The following is a 15,157-nucleotide window of genomic DNA, read 5'->3' on the forward strand; positions in this document are numbered from 1 at the left end:
AAACGATGGATTTAGGCCCAGATCAGTGTACTGGGGTGAATGTAAAACATTGTTCTGCATTCTGTCCATCAACTGTGTTTTTTGCAATTTTCTCCCCGAGTGGGCAGGGTATGCTCAGACGTGCGTCCCAGGCTGTCCACATCACTGGAGTCAAGCTATCCAGGCTGAAGAAGGCTGATAGCCAGAAACCGGTCCTTGGATGCTTGATTCCTGTCTAGGAAAGACATGGCTTGGTAGTTCGGGCTGGACTGTTCCCATGAGGCACAGGGTCAAGGCTAATTTGCATATAGCCATTGTCTGACCAAGAGTGGTGTGGAGTGCAAAAAAACGATGGATTTAGGCCCACATCTGTGTACAGGGGTGAATGTAAGACATTGTTCTGCATTCTGTCCATCAACTGTGTTTTTTGCAATTTTCACCCCGAGTGGGCTGGGTATGCTCAGACGTGAGTCCCAGGCTCTCCACATCACTGGAGTCAAGCTATCCAGGCTGAAGAAGGCTGATAGCCAGAAACCGGTCCTTGGATGCTTGATTCTGGTCTAGGAAAGACATGGCTTGATAGTTCGGGCTGGGCTGTTCCCATGAGGCACAGGGTCAAGGCTGATTTGCATATAGCCATTGTCTGACCTAGGGTGGTGTGGAGTGCAAAAAAACTATGGATTTAGGCCCAGATCTGTGTACTGGGGTGAATGTAAGACATTGTTCTGCATTCTGTCCATCAACTGTGTTTTTTGCAATTTTCTCCCCGAGTGGGCTGGCTATGCTCAGACGTGAGTCCCAGGCTCTCCACATCACTGGAGTCAAGCTATCCAGGCTGAAGAAGGCTGATAGCCAGAAACCGGTCCTTGGATGCTTGATTCCGGTCTAGGAAAGACATGGCTTGGTAGTTCGGGCTGGACTGTTCCCATGAAGCACAGGGTCAAGGCTGATTTGCATATAGGCATTGTCTGACGTAGGGTGGTGTGGAGTACAAAAAAACGATGGATTTAGGCCCAGATCTGTGTACTGGGGTGAATGTAAGACATTGTTCTGCATTCTGTCCATCAACTGTGTTTTTTGCAATTTTCACCCTGAGTGGGCTGGGTATGCTCAGACGTGAGTCCAAGGCTCTCCACATCACTGGAGTCAAGCTATCCAGGCTGAAGAAGGCTGATAGCCAGAAACCGGTCCTTGGATGCTTGATTCCGGTCTAGGAAAGACATGGCTTGGTAGTTCGGGCTGGACTGTTCCCATGAGGCACAGGGTCAAGGCTGATTTGCATATAGCCATTGTCTGACCTAGGGTGGTGTGGAGTGCAAAAACAACTATGGATTGAGGCCCAGATCTGTGTACCGGGGTTAATGTAAGACATTGTTCTGCATTCTGTCCATCAACTGTGTTTTTTGCAATTTTCACCCCGAGTGGGCTGGGTATGCTCAGACGTGAGTCCCAGGCTCTCCACATCACTGGAGTCAAGCTATCCAGGCTGAAGAAGGCTGATAGCCAGAAACCGGTCCTTGGATGCTTGATTCCAGTCTAGGAAAGACATGGCTTGGTAGTTCGGGCTGGACTGTTCCCATGAGGCACAGGGTCAAGGCTGATTTGCATATAGCCATTGTCTGACCAAGGGTGGTGTGGAGTGCAAAAAAACAATGGTTTTAGGCCCAGATCTGTGTACCGGGGTGAATGTAAGATATTGTTCTGCATTATGTCCATCAACTGTGTTTTTTGCAATTTTCACCCCCAGTGGGCTGGGTATGCTCAGACGTGAGTCCCAGGCTCTCCAAATCACTGGAGTCATGCTATCCAGGCTGAAGAAGGCTGATAGCCAGAAACCGGTCCTTGGATGCTTGATTCCGGTCTAGGAAAGACATGGCTTGGTAGTTCGGGCTGGACTGTTCCCATGAGGCACAGGGTCAAGGCTGATTTGCATATAGCCATTGTCTGACCTAGGGTGGTGTGGAGTGCAAAAAAACGATGGATTTAGGCCCAGATCTGTGTACTGGGGTGAATGTAAGATATTGTTCTGCATTCTGTCCATCAACTGTGTTTTTTGCAATTTTCACCCGAGTGGTCTGGTTATGCTCAGACGTGTGTCCCAGGCTCTCCACATCACTGGAGTCAAGCTATCCAGGCTGAAGAAGGCTGATAGCCAGAAACCGGTCCTTGGATGCTTGATTCCGGTCTAGGAAAGACGTGGCTTGGTAGTTCGGGCTGGACTGTTCCCATGAGGCACAGGGTCAAGGCTGATTTGCATATAGCCATTGTCTGACCTAGGGTGGTGTGGAATGCAAAAAAACGATGGATTTAGGCCCAGATCTGTGCACTGGGGTGAATGTAAGACATTGTTCTGCATTCTGTCCATCAACTGTGTTTTTTGCAATTTTCACCCGAGTGGGCTGGTTATGCTCAGACGTTCGTCCCAGGCTCTCCACATCACTGGAGTCAAGCTATCCAGGCTGAAGAAGGCTGATAGCCAGAAACCGGTCCTTGGATGCTTGATTCCAGTCTAGGAAAGACATGGCTTGGTAGTTCGGGCTGGACTGTTCCCATGAGGCACAGGGTCAAGGCTGATTTGCATATAGCCATTGTCTGACCAAGGGTGGTGTGGAGTGCAAAAAAACAATGGTTTTAGGCCCAGATCTGTGTACCGGGGTGAATGTAAGATATTGTTCTGCATTATGTCCATCAACTGTGTTTTTTGCAATTTTCACCCCCAGTGGGCTGGGTATGCTCAGACGTGAGTCCCAGGCTCTCCAAATCACTGGAGTCAAGCTATCCAGGCTGAAGAAGGCTGATAGCCAGAAACCGGTCCTTGGATGCTTGATTCCGGTCTAGGAAAGACATGGCTTGGTAGTTCGGGCTGGACTGTTCCCATGAGGCACAGGGTCAAGGCTGATTTGCATATAGCCATTGTCTGACCTAGGGTGGTGTGGAGTGCAAAAAACGATGGATTTAGGCCCAGATCTGTGTACTGGGGTGAATGTAAGATATTGTTCTGCATTCTGTCCATCAACTGTGTTTTTTGCAATTTTCACCCGAGTGGGCTGGTTATGCTCAGCCGTGTGTCCCAGGCTCTCCACATCACTGGAGTAAAGCTATCCAGGCTGAAGAAGGCTGATAGCCAGAAACCGGTCCTTGGATGCTTGATTCCGGTCTAGGAAAGACATGGCTTGGTAGTTCGGGCTGGACTGTTCCCATGAGGCACAGGGTCAAGGCTGATTTGCATATAGCCATTGTCTGACCTAGGGTGGTGTGGAATGCAAAAAAACGATGGATTTAGGCCCAGATCTGTGCACTGGGGTGAATGTAAGATATTGTTCTGCATTCTGTCCATCAACTGTGTTTTTTGCAATTTTCACCCGAGTGGGCTGGTTATGCTCAGACGTGTGTCCCAGGCTCTCCACATCACTGGAGTCAAGCTATCCAGGCTGAAGAAGGCTGATAGCCAGAAACCGGTCCTTGGATGCTTGATTCCGGTCTAGGAAAGACATGGCTTGGTAGTTCGGGCTGGACTGTTCCCATGAGGCACAGGGTCAAGGCTGATTTGCATATAGCCATTGTCTGACCTAGGGTGGTGTGGAATGCAAAAAAACGATGGATTTAGGCCCAGATCTGTGCACTGGGGTGAATGTAAGACATTGTTCTGCATTCTGTCCATCAGCTGTGTTTTTTGCAATTTTCTATTGTTGGCTACATTGTTCAGATGTCAGTTTGGGGGACACTGCCAGCACAGGGTGTGATGCTGTGCACAGGTTTGCATGCAGGCTGGGCACTGTCATGATGTATGCGTGTTATTACTTTATGTGTGCCCAGCTGTGTATGTGTATGGTCATCCTGCATTGGCCCTTAGTCCTGGTCCCATGGCCTACATGAGATGTGTGCTCTTGGGTAGTCAAGAGGTGTGCAGTGTGAAGGGTGTGACTTTGAAGTGGGTGTGGATGGGTGTGTGCCCCTGGATTGTGAAAGACACATGTGTTACCCAGGAGTTATGTGCCTGTTGTTTGTATTGTTGTGCCCTGTGGATATGGTTGTTTGCACATTTGTGAGTTGTCTGTTGTGCACTGTGCAGTGCGTTGGTGTGTCCGTGCTGTTCTCTCTGACTCCTCCTTGTTGTTTTGGTCACTTATGACTGTGCAAAGTGTGTGACATGCACATCAGTGTTGTACTTGTTTGATCATCAATGTGTCTTGAGTGTGTTTGTGTGGACTGTGTGGCCCTGCTGCTCCACACTGCCATTGTGGTTGTGTTACTCATGCATTGCATGCATCTGGTGCCTTTTTTTCTCCTGTGTGGCATGCTGTGTGTGGTGTGATGTCATCCCCTATATGTGCTGCTTATGGCTACCCATTGTGGGTCTGCACTCCCTCTTTTTGTGTATGGTACACCCCTTCCATGTCTACTACTGACAAGCAAGTGAGTTCACTTTGATGTCAGCTGTCTCCTTGGTTTGCATGTGTGTGTGACTCCCCATCACTTCATTTGTGACACTGTGCTTTGTGGTGCAGTTCTTGGGCCAGGGCATATGTTAAACTCTGGACATTGCCCCAATGGTTTATGTGTGGTGTGCTTATGCTATTAATCAGTGAGGATTGCTCATGTGCACTTCAGCTGTGTGTGCTGCCCAGTGCTCTGGTCAAGATGGTTCTGCTCTTGTGTCCCAGAGTGGTGCATCTCTTGTTGTTGTGTTAGATGTATGTGTGTTGGCTGTGGTATTGCTTCACTTCCTGGGTGTGCTGATGTGTTTGTGCTGTGCTGATTGCTGTTGTGAGTGTTGAGTTGTGTCATTCATGTCTGTGTGTGACTGTTCTACTTGTTGTGAACACACTGCTTGTTGTGCATACAGTGCTGTGTGTATGTGGCCTTGGCAGTGCCTGATATGCATCCCCCGATGTACTGTGGTGTTTGTTAATTTTTGATTTCATATGCATCTGTGGTTGGTTTCATGTAGCAGTGTTGTTCTGTGCTGGTGCTCTTCTTGTGTGATTTGTGGTATGTTGTGTGTGTTTTGTTCCTGTGTGATGAGTTGTGCCTGTGCTCCCATTGCCTTTCCACAGTTTGGCTGACAGGGTATGTCGGTTTCTGACGTGGTTCTGTTTATGTTCCTGTAGTGTTTGTGTGTGGTTTTTGGGTAGGCATCTGTTCAGGCATCCCTGTGGGTGTGTTCTGTTTATGGCTACACCCAGGGTGTGTGTTTGTTTGTGTGTGTATGTGCTGGCAAGTATTGGCAGCCTTCAATGTGTGAGGCACTGGTGTTGTGTGTTCCTTGTCAGCCACTCCTGCAGTGGCTGTTTGCCTGTTTGTTTGTTGTGTGGTGCAGGGTGTGTATTGTGCTTGCTTATTGCTGTGCTTGTTGCTTGTTGCTGTGCATGGGGGTGCACAGGATAGGTACCTGGTCTGTGACTTGATGAGGTATGTTAATGTGTGGTTGGGGGAGGTGTGTCCTTGTGGTCTTTGTGCCCTTCCCATGCCTTAGACTGGCCCTGACTTGTGCATTGTGCACATGAGTTGACCGCTGCAGTGACCTGACCAGGACCGGGACGTTGCTGCAAGTTCACAGTCGATGTGTGTCCAGGATGCAGTGGGGTTACATGGTGGCAGGTAGGTCATGTGTGGGTGCCCTTGTGGATGTGTGGTTGCCCCCTGCAGGGTGTCTGTTATGGTTTTGGACCCTGTGTCAGCCTGTGTAATGTGTGTTGTATTTGTGTATTTGCGTACCTGCCGCGGCGTCGGCGGCGGCCCATGAGATGGTAGTGCTGTAGCAGGTACAGCACCGGAAACACAGGTAGAGCTGGGTCCATGGCGGTCGTGACCGGGTGGCGTGGACCCGGTTTCTGCTATCACGCCACGTCTGTCCTCTGCGGTGGGTCTGCTTGTTTGTGCCATCCTAATTTGTGGTGCGGGTGGACATCATTCCGCATGGCGGTGAATCTCCATTGGCAACCACTGCTGCGGTGGCGGGCGCACTTTGATAGCGGTGCGCGTCGCTCCGTGGCAGACGGGAACTGACCTATGTTTTGCAATACTAATATGGCGGACATGAGTACCGCTGCTCGCGGGCGGAAAAAGGCATTTCCACCCCGCCAGCACCGCATCCTAATGGACCCCTAAAGATCTAAAAACAAGAATCTCAATCCTTTCTCCAGAATAACTCTCTGGATTGATATCAAGAATTTCAAAACTATGACCTATCCTTTTAGAAAATTGAGACTGCCACACATTTTCATTAACAGTAGAGTAACGTGACTCAGAGTCAGCGTACATTTGGGTACTCACACCTCCAATAATCATATTACAAACTGTTTTTTTTATGGAGGAATTATCTAAATTAAGAAAGGAGCATCCTTAATGTTGAGGACAAAAGAACTACTATCACTACAACATGTGTTGATGTCCTCTTCCTCACTGTCACTATTCTGTTCAATGCTTTTAACTTTGTTATTTTTATTTCTTCTACATGCTGTAGAAAAATGTCCCAAGAGGCCACAATTAGCACATTTCTGCTTGATTGCAGGACAACGTTTATAATTGCCAAGATGTGACTTGCTATTGCATCTATAACATTTCAAATTATTTGTGTTGACCTCAACTTTACTTTTGTAGGAATTAATTTGTTTCTTATTTTTAGAATCTTCCATTTTCACATCATGTTTAGAATTGACTTTAGCAATCAATTCCTTATTTGTGTTAATATAATCCTCTTTAACTTGTTTAGCACTCCTAGAAGACATTTCTGACTTCCTTACAATCGCTAAAATACTTTCTAAATCATGATCACCAATAATCCACAATCTTTCTCAGATAGTTGAATTATTAACAAGCATGACAACCTGGTCTCAAATTAATTCTTCTTGCAAAGTACCGAACTTACAATCAAGAGACCATGTCTTAAGAGCAGATACATAGTTGTCTACAGACTCATCAATTAGCTGTTTCCTCTGGAATAATGTATATCTAGAAATACCTATACAGACCTTAGTAGAAAAATAACGATCAAAATCAGAAATGGCTTTATCGAACACATTTGTGTCACCGTCGCTTTCCACCCTAGGTAATTGATTAAAAGTTTTAAGATCTTCACAAGGCCCAAAGGAATGAACGGGCAGACATTCTGAATTTGCGATTATCAATTAGAGAATCGCAAATTGAGAATGCAATTTCAAGGGTGCCAGGGTGTAAAAAGGACACCCTGTTGCACCCCTGAAATCTGCATATGAGTACATCTTGCACACACACATGTCCCAAGGGCATGTGTGTGTGTAAAATGGAACTTTGAAAATGCACTTTAGGGCATTTTTCAAAGTTTTTGCAAATTACCATGCGACCGGTTTTTGCTTTGATGCATGTGGGCCTATATTGTTTGTTGTAATATTTCACTTTGCATCTTGCCCGAGACATGTGCTTGCACTGTCCGTTCACTCCCTTATTTGAGCAAAGATAACTTTATTTCACTTGGATCCAATCCTTACCTGTGCAGGCCACCCCAGCATCTCTTCCTGTAGGACAGGTATTGTGCTCCCAGCCTTGTTGTGGACACTGCCATAGAGCAGCCTCATCTCCTGTGCATTGAACATTGCTCATCCCCACAGGCAGAGAACTTCTTCCAAATGTTGAATTGTACTCATATTCTTTCACTGAAATGCATCCGAGCTGTCTGCAGACAACTGAAGCATCCTTCAGGTCCCAGGAATCATCACACACGGTCCCCCAAACTCCAATGTGTTTGACCTCCACTCTCCCAGAACAGACAGATGTGCCGTTAACCAGCCGGACCTCATCAGGACCTGGAAATACATGTGCAGATGACATATCAAGCAACAGTTACAAAACAGGTAATGTGTTAACATTTTATGCTTGTCTTAAAGGTTCAAGGTTCTTTATTTGTGCAAGATTAATAAAAATCATTGCAAATCATCAATAAAAACACTACATTTACAATGCAAATATATCAATAAAAATGTCAAAAAAATTAACATTAGCCCATTCACTTTGTGGTTCATTGTAAACAGATGGGTAATTAGAACAGGAAGAGCAGGTAAAAGGTCATAAAATGTGCATTCTATTCAAGCTCAGTTGAATTGTATCTAAATTAGCCTGGGTGGTAAATTCCGTTCCATTCGCGGAATTTGCGGAATTTGGGTAATTTCGCGTTCCGCAGAGAATGCGAAATTGCCCAAAATTCTGCATTCCGTGACTTTCTCTGAATATTTTGCTTGTTTGCGTTCTCAAATGCATGTTTTCGAGATATTTCCCCCGAAGCACGCTAGCAGCAATTGCTAACAGTAAAAAAGCATCGTGAACAAGCAATTCTGCGTTTTTACCGTTTTGCGGAGATTTGTGTAACGTGATTATGCTAATTCTACCAACCCCTAATCTAAATAGTAAGAGAGCGGCATCCCACAATATAATAGGAGTGTGGCACCCCACAATGATACTGAAAGTGCCAGCACCCCACAATGATAGTAAGAGTGCCAGCACCCCACAATGATAGTAAGAGTGCGGCGTCCCACAATGATAGTGAGAGTGCAACATCCCACAATGATAGTGAGAGTGCCGCACCGCACAATGATAGTGAGAGTGCAGCATCCCACAATGATAGTGAGAGTGCCGTACCCCACAATGATTATAAGAGTGCAACATTCCACAATGATAGTGAGAGTGTGGCGTCCACAATGATAGTGAGAGTGCAGCATCCCACAATGATAGTGAGAGTGCCGCACCCCACAATGATAGTAAGAGTGCAACATTCCACAATGATAGTGAGAGTGCGGCGTCGACAATGATAGTGAGAGTGCCGCACCCCACAATGATAGTAAGAGTGCAACATTCCACAATGATAGTGAGAGTGCGGCGTCCACAATGATAGTAAGAGTGCAGCATCCCACAATTATAGTAGGAGTGCAGCATCCCACAATGATAGTGCGAGTGCTGCATCCCACAATTCTTAGTAATAGTGCGGCATCCCACAATTATAGTAGGAGTGCAGCATCCCACAATGATAGTGAGAGTGCAGCATCCCACAATGATAGTCAGAGTGCAGCATCCCACAATTATAGTAGGATTGCAGCATCCCACAATGATAGTGAGAGTGTGGCGTCCACAATGCTAGTCAGAGTGCAGCATCCCACAATTCTTAGTAATAGTGCGGCATCCCACAATTATAGTAAGAGTGCAGCATTCCACAATTATAGTCGGAGTGCAGCATCCCACAATAATTTTAAGAGTCCTACAATGATCAGAATAGTCAATCAATCAATCAAAAATAAGTTTATTTTGACCATTTGGCCTTTAAACTACATAGTCATCTTATCACAAAATAAAAATACAATTATTAAATTTCATAGAGACCTAAAAACCAATTTCATAATATTCTCATAAAAACATATTTTTGTAATAACACATTATAAATCACGGTGAAGTACTTAAAAATTACAATAAAAAGATGATTACAAACATTCTATTTTTATCAATTTGACACCCCTGGACCAACCAATTTTGAATCATTGTTCCAAAAGAAATCTATTGGCTAATTGTATACATTTTGCCAAGGCAATTGCACTCTCTAAAGTCAGCATATCCATAGGTAGCTCGATTGCTTGCAACCTTGTACTTGTTCTATATTTTAAAAAGAGTGGCCTTAAAATCAAGCACCATACTGATATCAATTTTGGGCAATCCATTACAAAATAAACACTAGTACATTTTAAATCTAGTCCACAAGTACATTTACCATAATCGTCCATTAGCATATTTTTTACTTTCTCATTTGTACGGGCGGGATTAATACCTATTCTTACTTTTAATAATTCTAATCTCATCCTATGATCGGGGACGGTATCTAAGTATGGGTATGAATTATCATTACTCCAGGTTTTTATCATAAATTGTACAGACTTTTTTTGCTTCAGATACTCCATATCTATCTGTCTGGATTTTTCATTTCCCAGATTTTTTAGGACATTCTTCCCTTCATCAGTACACAATGATTTCTTGGTCAATTTTTGCTTCCAGGGTTTCACAAATAGAGTACAATTTTTTTCTAGTAGCTTTCGCCCACTTCAATTCACTTTGTTGGATCTCTCCTACACCATCAGAATAGTGCAGTAACCCACAGTGATATTAGGAGTGTGGCATCCAACAATGTCAGAGTGTGATATCCCACAATGATAGTAAGAGGACGAAATTCCACAATATGAGAGGGTTGTGTCCAACAATGATATTAGGAGTACGGCATCCCACAATGATAGTGAGAGTGTGGCATCTGAAATGATGGCATTTACTAACTATAGGAAGAGTGCAGAAATCTACAATGGTTTTAGAAGTGCAGCATCCCAAAATGATTGTAAGAGTGTGGCTTCCCACAATGTGAGAGTGCAGCATCCCAGAATGATAGCAAGAGTGCAGCATCCCAGAATGATAGCAAGAGTGCGCCATCCCACAGTGATTGTGATAGTGCAGCATCTAAAAATGCAAGTGAGAATGTGGCATCTGAAGGGATAGTCTGTATGCGGTATCTGCAACAATAGTGAGAGTGTGGCATCCTACAATGATATAAGAGTGCAGCATCCCTCAATGTGAGAGTGTGGAATCCCACAATGATAGTATGAGTGTGGCATCCCACAATGTGAGAGTGGAAGATCCCACAATGTTAGTAAGAGTTCGACATCCCACAATTATATTAATAGTGCAATATCTCACAATGATACTAAGAGTGCGGCATTGTACAATGTAAGAATGTGGGGCACCACAATGAGAGTGAGAATACAGCAGCCCATAATGATATTAAGAGTGCAGCATCCCACAATGTGAGAGTGCAGCATCCCAGAATGATAGTAAAAATGTGGCATCCTACAATGAGAGATTGTGGCATTCCACAGTGATAGCAAGAGTGTGGTGTTCCACATTATGAGATTGCGGCATCCCACAATGAGAATAAAAGTGCAGCATCCAACAATGATATTAAGAGTGCGGCATCCCACAATGTGAGAGTGTAGGGTCCCACAATAATAATATCAGTGCGGCATTCCACAATGATAGTAAGAGTGCGGAATCCCACAATGATAGTAAGAGCACGACATCCCACAATGATAGTAAGAGTGCGACATCCCATATGTGAGAGTGCAGCATCCCAGAATGATAGTAAGAGTGCAGCATCCCACAATGATTGTGATTGTGTGGCATCTGAAATTATAGTGAGAGTGTGGCATTTGAAATGATAGTGAGAATGCGGCATCTACAATGATAGTGAGAGTGCAGCAACCCACAATGATAGAAAGGGCGTGGAATTCTACAATGATATTAAGAGTGTGGTATCCTACAATGGTAGTAAGAGTGTGACATCCGACAATGATAGTAAGAGTACCAAATCCCACAATGTGAGTGTGTAGGGTCCCACAATAATAATATCAGTGCGGCATTCCACAATGATAGTAAGAGTGCGGAATCCCACAATGATAGTAAGAGCACGACATCCCACAATGATAGTAAGAGTGCGACATCCCACAATCATATTAATAGTGAAGCATCCCACAATGATAGTAAGAGTGCGACATCCCACAAATGATACTAATAGTGCAGCATCCCACAATGATATTAATAGTGCAGCATCCCACAATGTGAGGGTGGTATCCCACATTGTGAGAATGCAGCATCACACAATGATAGTAAGAGTTCAGTATCCAATTATGATATTAAGAGTCCAACATCCCACAGTGTGAGACTGTGGCATCCCAGACTGATAGTAAGAATGCAGCATCCTACAATGTGAGAGTGTGGTATTTTACAATGATAACAAGAGTTCAGGTTCCACTATGCGAGAGTGTGGCACCCCACAAAGATAGTAAGAGTGTAGCATCCTACAATGATATTAAGAGTGCAGCATACCATAATGTGAGAGTGCAGCATCCCATAAAGACCTCATAAAGTGAGAATGTGGCATCCTACAACATGAGAGTGTGGCATTCCACAACAATAGCAATAGTGCGGTGTTCCGCAGTGGGAGAGTGGGCATCTTACTGTAGTGTAGTTCCTATTTCCCTAAAAGGTCTGCACATTGGAATAATATACAATATAGGTTTGGCATAGGACTGAGTTAAGTATGCCCCTATCGAGTATAATTAACTTAATTCACTTTATACCAGTTAACTCAGAGGTCCCTAGGAACTCCTTGTAAACAAGAAGGGAGTTGTTTCTGGTAACGGCATAAACATGACAACTTTGTTTCCCTTTCAGAATCGGAACATGTCTCAGAATTGTGGAAACAATAGATAACAGTTTCACTCAGCTAATCGTGCATGCTTAGTTTCTTCAGTTACACAGAAATAGTAGACAGGCGTTTCAATAAAAGGATTTATTGAACAGTCTTGTTTCTCGTGTAAGAGATATGAGCTGTTACAATAGTAAGACAGTATGCGAAATATATTATGTATAGTGTAAGCAGGAGAAAGAAATAATACTGCAAAAGCATTGTCTTTTAGCTATAACACATATTCATATACTTATAAATAAATAACACTAGCTAAAAAGTGAATACTCGTATGATGCTTCTCTAACTAATTCTACCACAGTGTACCTAACCTAAGTGTAGTACAAGGTAGGTGCTGTATTCTATAGTATTGTATGCTATAGTTCGGTATGCCAAGAGTCCCTCTAGGTTCTAGTCAGCTTCATACCTGAGAATGAGAGAGCTAGGAATCTCTTTCCGGTTCTCGAACCCTAACACCAGGCAAAGGGAGTCAGACCACTGGAAGCTGGATTCTCTGCAAGCAGGAATGACAGCGTCTCTTGTCAGTGCCTCAGGCTGGGAAAAAACTCCTCTAAAGTCGTGATCTCCTCCGTACTTGCCATACTTGCCGTGGCAAGGAAAGGTATATTTATACCTGGAAGGTGCTTTGTAATGTTTGCATTGATGTAAAGTCGGGCCGAGGAAGACGTCATAAATGAAACCTTAAGGGATAGCGGTTCATGCATAATAAATGAGTTCTTGGAGTAATCAATATTCCTAGGCTAGGGAAACTCCCAATGGCTTAAGGGTCTGGTTTCTAAGAACTCATTGTGACGTTGGGGTGGACAGATGTAGGTGACCATGCCTGTATTTGGATAGCAAGGCTAATGCCTAAAAAAAACTAGGATCCTATGCCTAAATAAGGGCAATGCGAATTGTGCCTATATAAGGATTAATTCAGGAAAACCTATATACAGGCACCTAAGGCAGAATACAACACCCACTTCACTTATGAATGAATGTTAGTACTAAATGCTAAACAATAAATGCTAAACATTTAAAACCTGAGTACCACATGTTGCTAAAAACATTTGTAAAAGCATATTAAAAAGCCTTAAAAAATGTTTGCTAAACATGGAATGCAAAGGTTCTGTAAATAGTAAAGCAGTGTTTCATTCTAAGCATAATATGACAGTTAATGCTAAATGAAATAACATAAACATATAAATATGACAAAAATGGTTGACAATTATTCAAAAACCAAAGCCATTTCATGTCATGGTACTTAAATGAATTTGTGGTAAATAAGGTTACTATGTGTTTCTGGAAGTTTTCAAAGAAGTTTGTTCTATATGAATAGTTCTACTGTAAGCAGATTAAATTGGAATGTATTTTCAAATTTAGAAAAAAAGTCAATATAAAAAAAGTTCCAAGGTTTGTTTTTGTGTTACGAAAATATGAAGGCCAAATTCATAGCATTCCCGGTACACTGCGAGACGAATCAAAGTCAGTGTATGGGTCTGGTGAAAACATGAAATCCTCTATTTCTATAGACAAAAGATTATCTACTGATGTCAGTGACAGTTGGAATACCTTGTTTAGAAGATTAACAGCACATAGATGTGAAGCATCGCCTTCAGCATTGGATGCTACAGCAACGTTTGCGTCCGTTGTTACCTGTGTGCCTGTTGATCCATCTCGTACCCCAGCGGTAGCATGTTGTGTCTGTGAGATCTCAATGAATGCCGTCATCAGCAATGGCCGTTATCGGGTCCAGCGGGATATTGATATCCGTTGGCATGACTGATGGGAGTGTTAGACAGATCTCTAGCAAGCATTCTTCACCACAAAACAGGCAGCGTAGAACAGGTAAGATGCAATCTTCCCAAATTGGTCTGAATGACAGGGAACCATGTTGTATTTAATTCTATTAGATGATGTATGCTCTAACGTTGCACTATGCGCTCAGGACAATTCCTTTCTAAGAGAGCTTTATACAAGTTGCTGGGAGTGACACCGGTGGATTGGCTTGCCATAGCGTAGTAGTAGGAATAAAAACAGGATTCCTGCAACGAGTGCTAGAATTAAGGGCAGACCACCAAACACCAAGTGCACAAAGTTTGGAATTATTCCGAGGACTGCTTGAAAAGGTGTTAAAACTCCTGAACATATGGTCTTAAATACATGTACAATACCGCTTGTATCAGACATGTTTAAGATACATCTCATCATTTCTACAAAGTGTATAGCGCAGTTTGTACGTAACAGAGCCTGTATCTCAGCCGAAGTCCTTGCAATTTGTAAATCATAGGTTTCTTTGGCCGAGGGCAAAGGCACGGTTTGTTTCAAAAGCATGGCTTTCAGCCTGCTTAAAGTATCAAAACACATAAAAGAAACATTTATTGAAGGCAATAGAGGCAACTCCCTGGCTGTGTCTATTTGGGGGAACAATACTTGCATACAGCAAGTAACCCCGGAGATAGCCGTTACCAGATATGGGATTCCTGGTAACATGCCACAGCAACCCTGATCATTCAACATGAGGTACTCCCATTTGAAAGTTGGCCAAACGTTGGATTAATCACAGCAGCTGGTGAACCTTGCAGGTGGCAGGACAAGTTTGTCACTGAACCATTTAAACCCTGTGTGATAAAAATGTCTGCACATATGAGTGAACCGCTCAGCGCATTTTCACAGTGTATAATGCTTAGAAACAATTCACTCCCCCCACTCCAATACATCTGGTATACAAGGTGAGGAATTTAGGAGTCATGTTTGACAATCGCCTCAATTTTCTACCCCACGCAAACCAGATCTCCTCTTCAGCTTTCCACAAACTACGGCTCATAAATTTTTTTTTGCCTTTTCCACCCGAGAATGCCGGCAAAACCTTGGTGAGCTCCCTGGTTTTGTCTACATTAGACTACTGTAATGCTCTGTTTTTGGGTGCCCAAG

At 43.7% G+C, this 15,157-nt stretch overlaps 1 protein-coding gene across 1 annotated transcript in view; it reads right to left on the minus strand.

Annotated features, from left to right (window-relative positions):
* LOC147736943 (scavenger receptor cysteine-rich domain-containing protein DMBT1-like) overlaps nucleotides 1-15,157 on the minus strand; it is a 533,293-nt gene that overhangs the window by 413,917 nt on the left and 104,219 nt on the right. Inside the window, exon 4 of the mRNA XM_086922344.1 lies at nucleotides 7,449-7,763. Within this exon, the coding sequence (XP_086778470.1) occupies nucleotides 7,449-7,763 (315 nt within the window). The remainder of the gene's footprint in view (nucleotides 1-7,448; nucleotides 7,764-15,157) is intronic.

Source organism: Lissotriton vulgaris, chromosome 1_1 (assembly GCF_964263255.1).
Source record: "Lissotriton vulgaris chromosome 1_1, aLisVul1.2, whole genome shotgun sequence".
Taxonomy (NCBI): Eukaryota; Metazoa; Chordata; class Amphibia; order Caudata; family Salamandridae; genus Lissotriton; species Lissotriton vulgaris.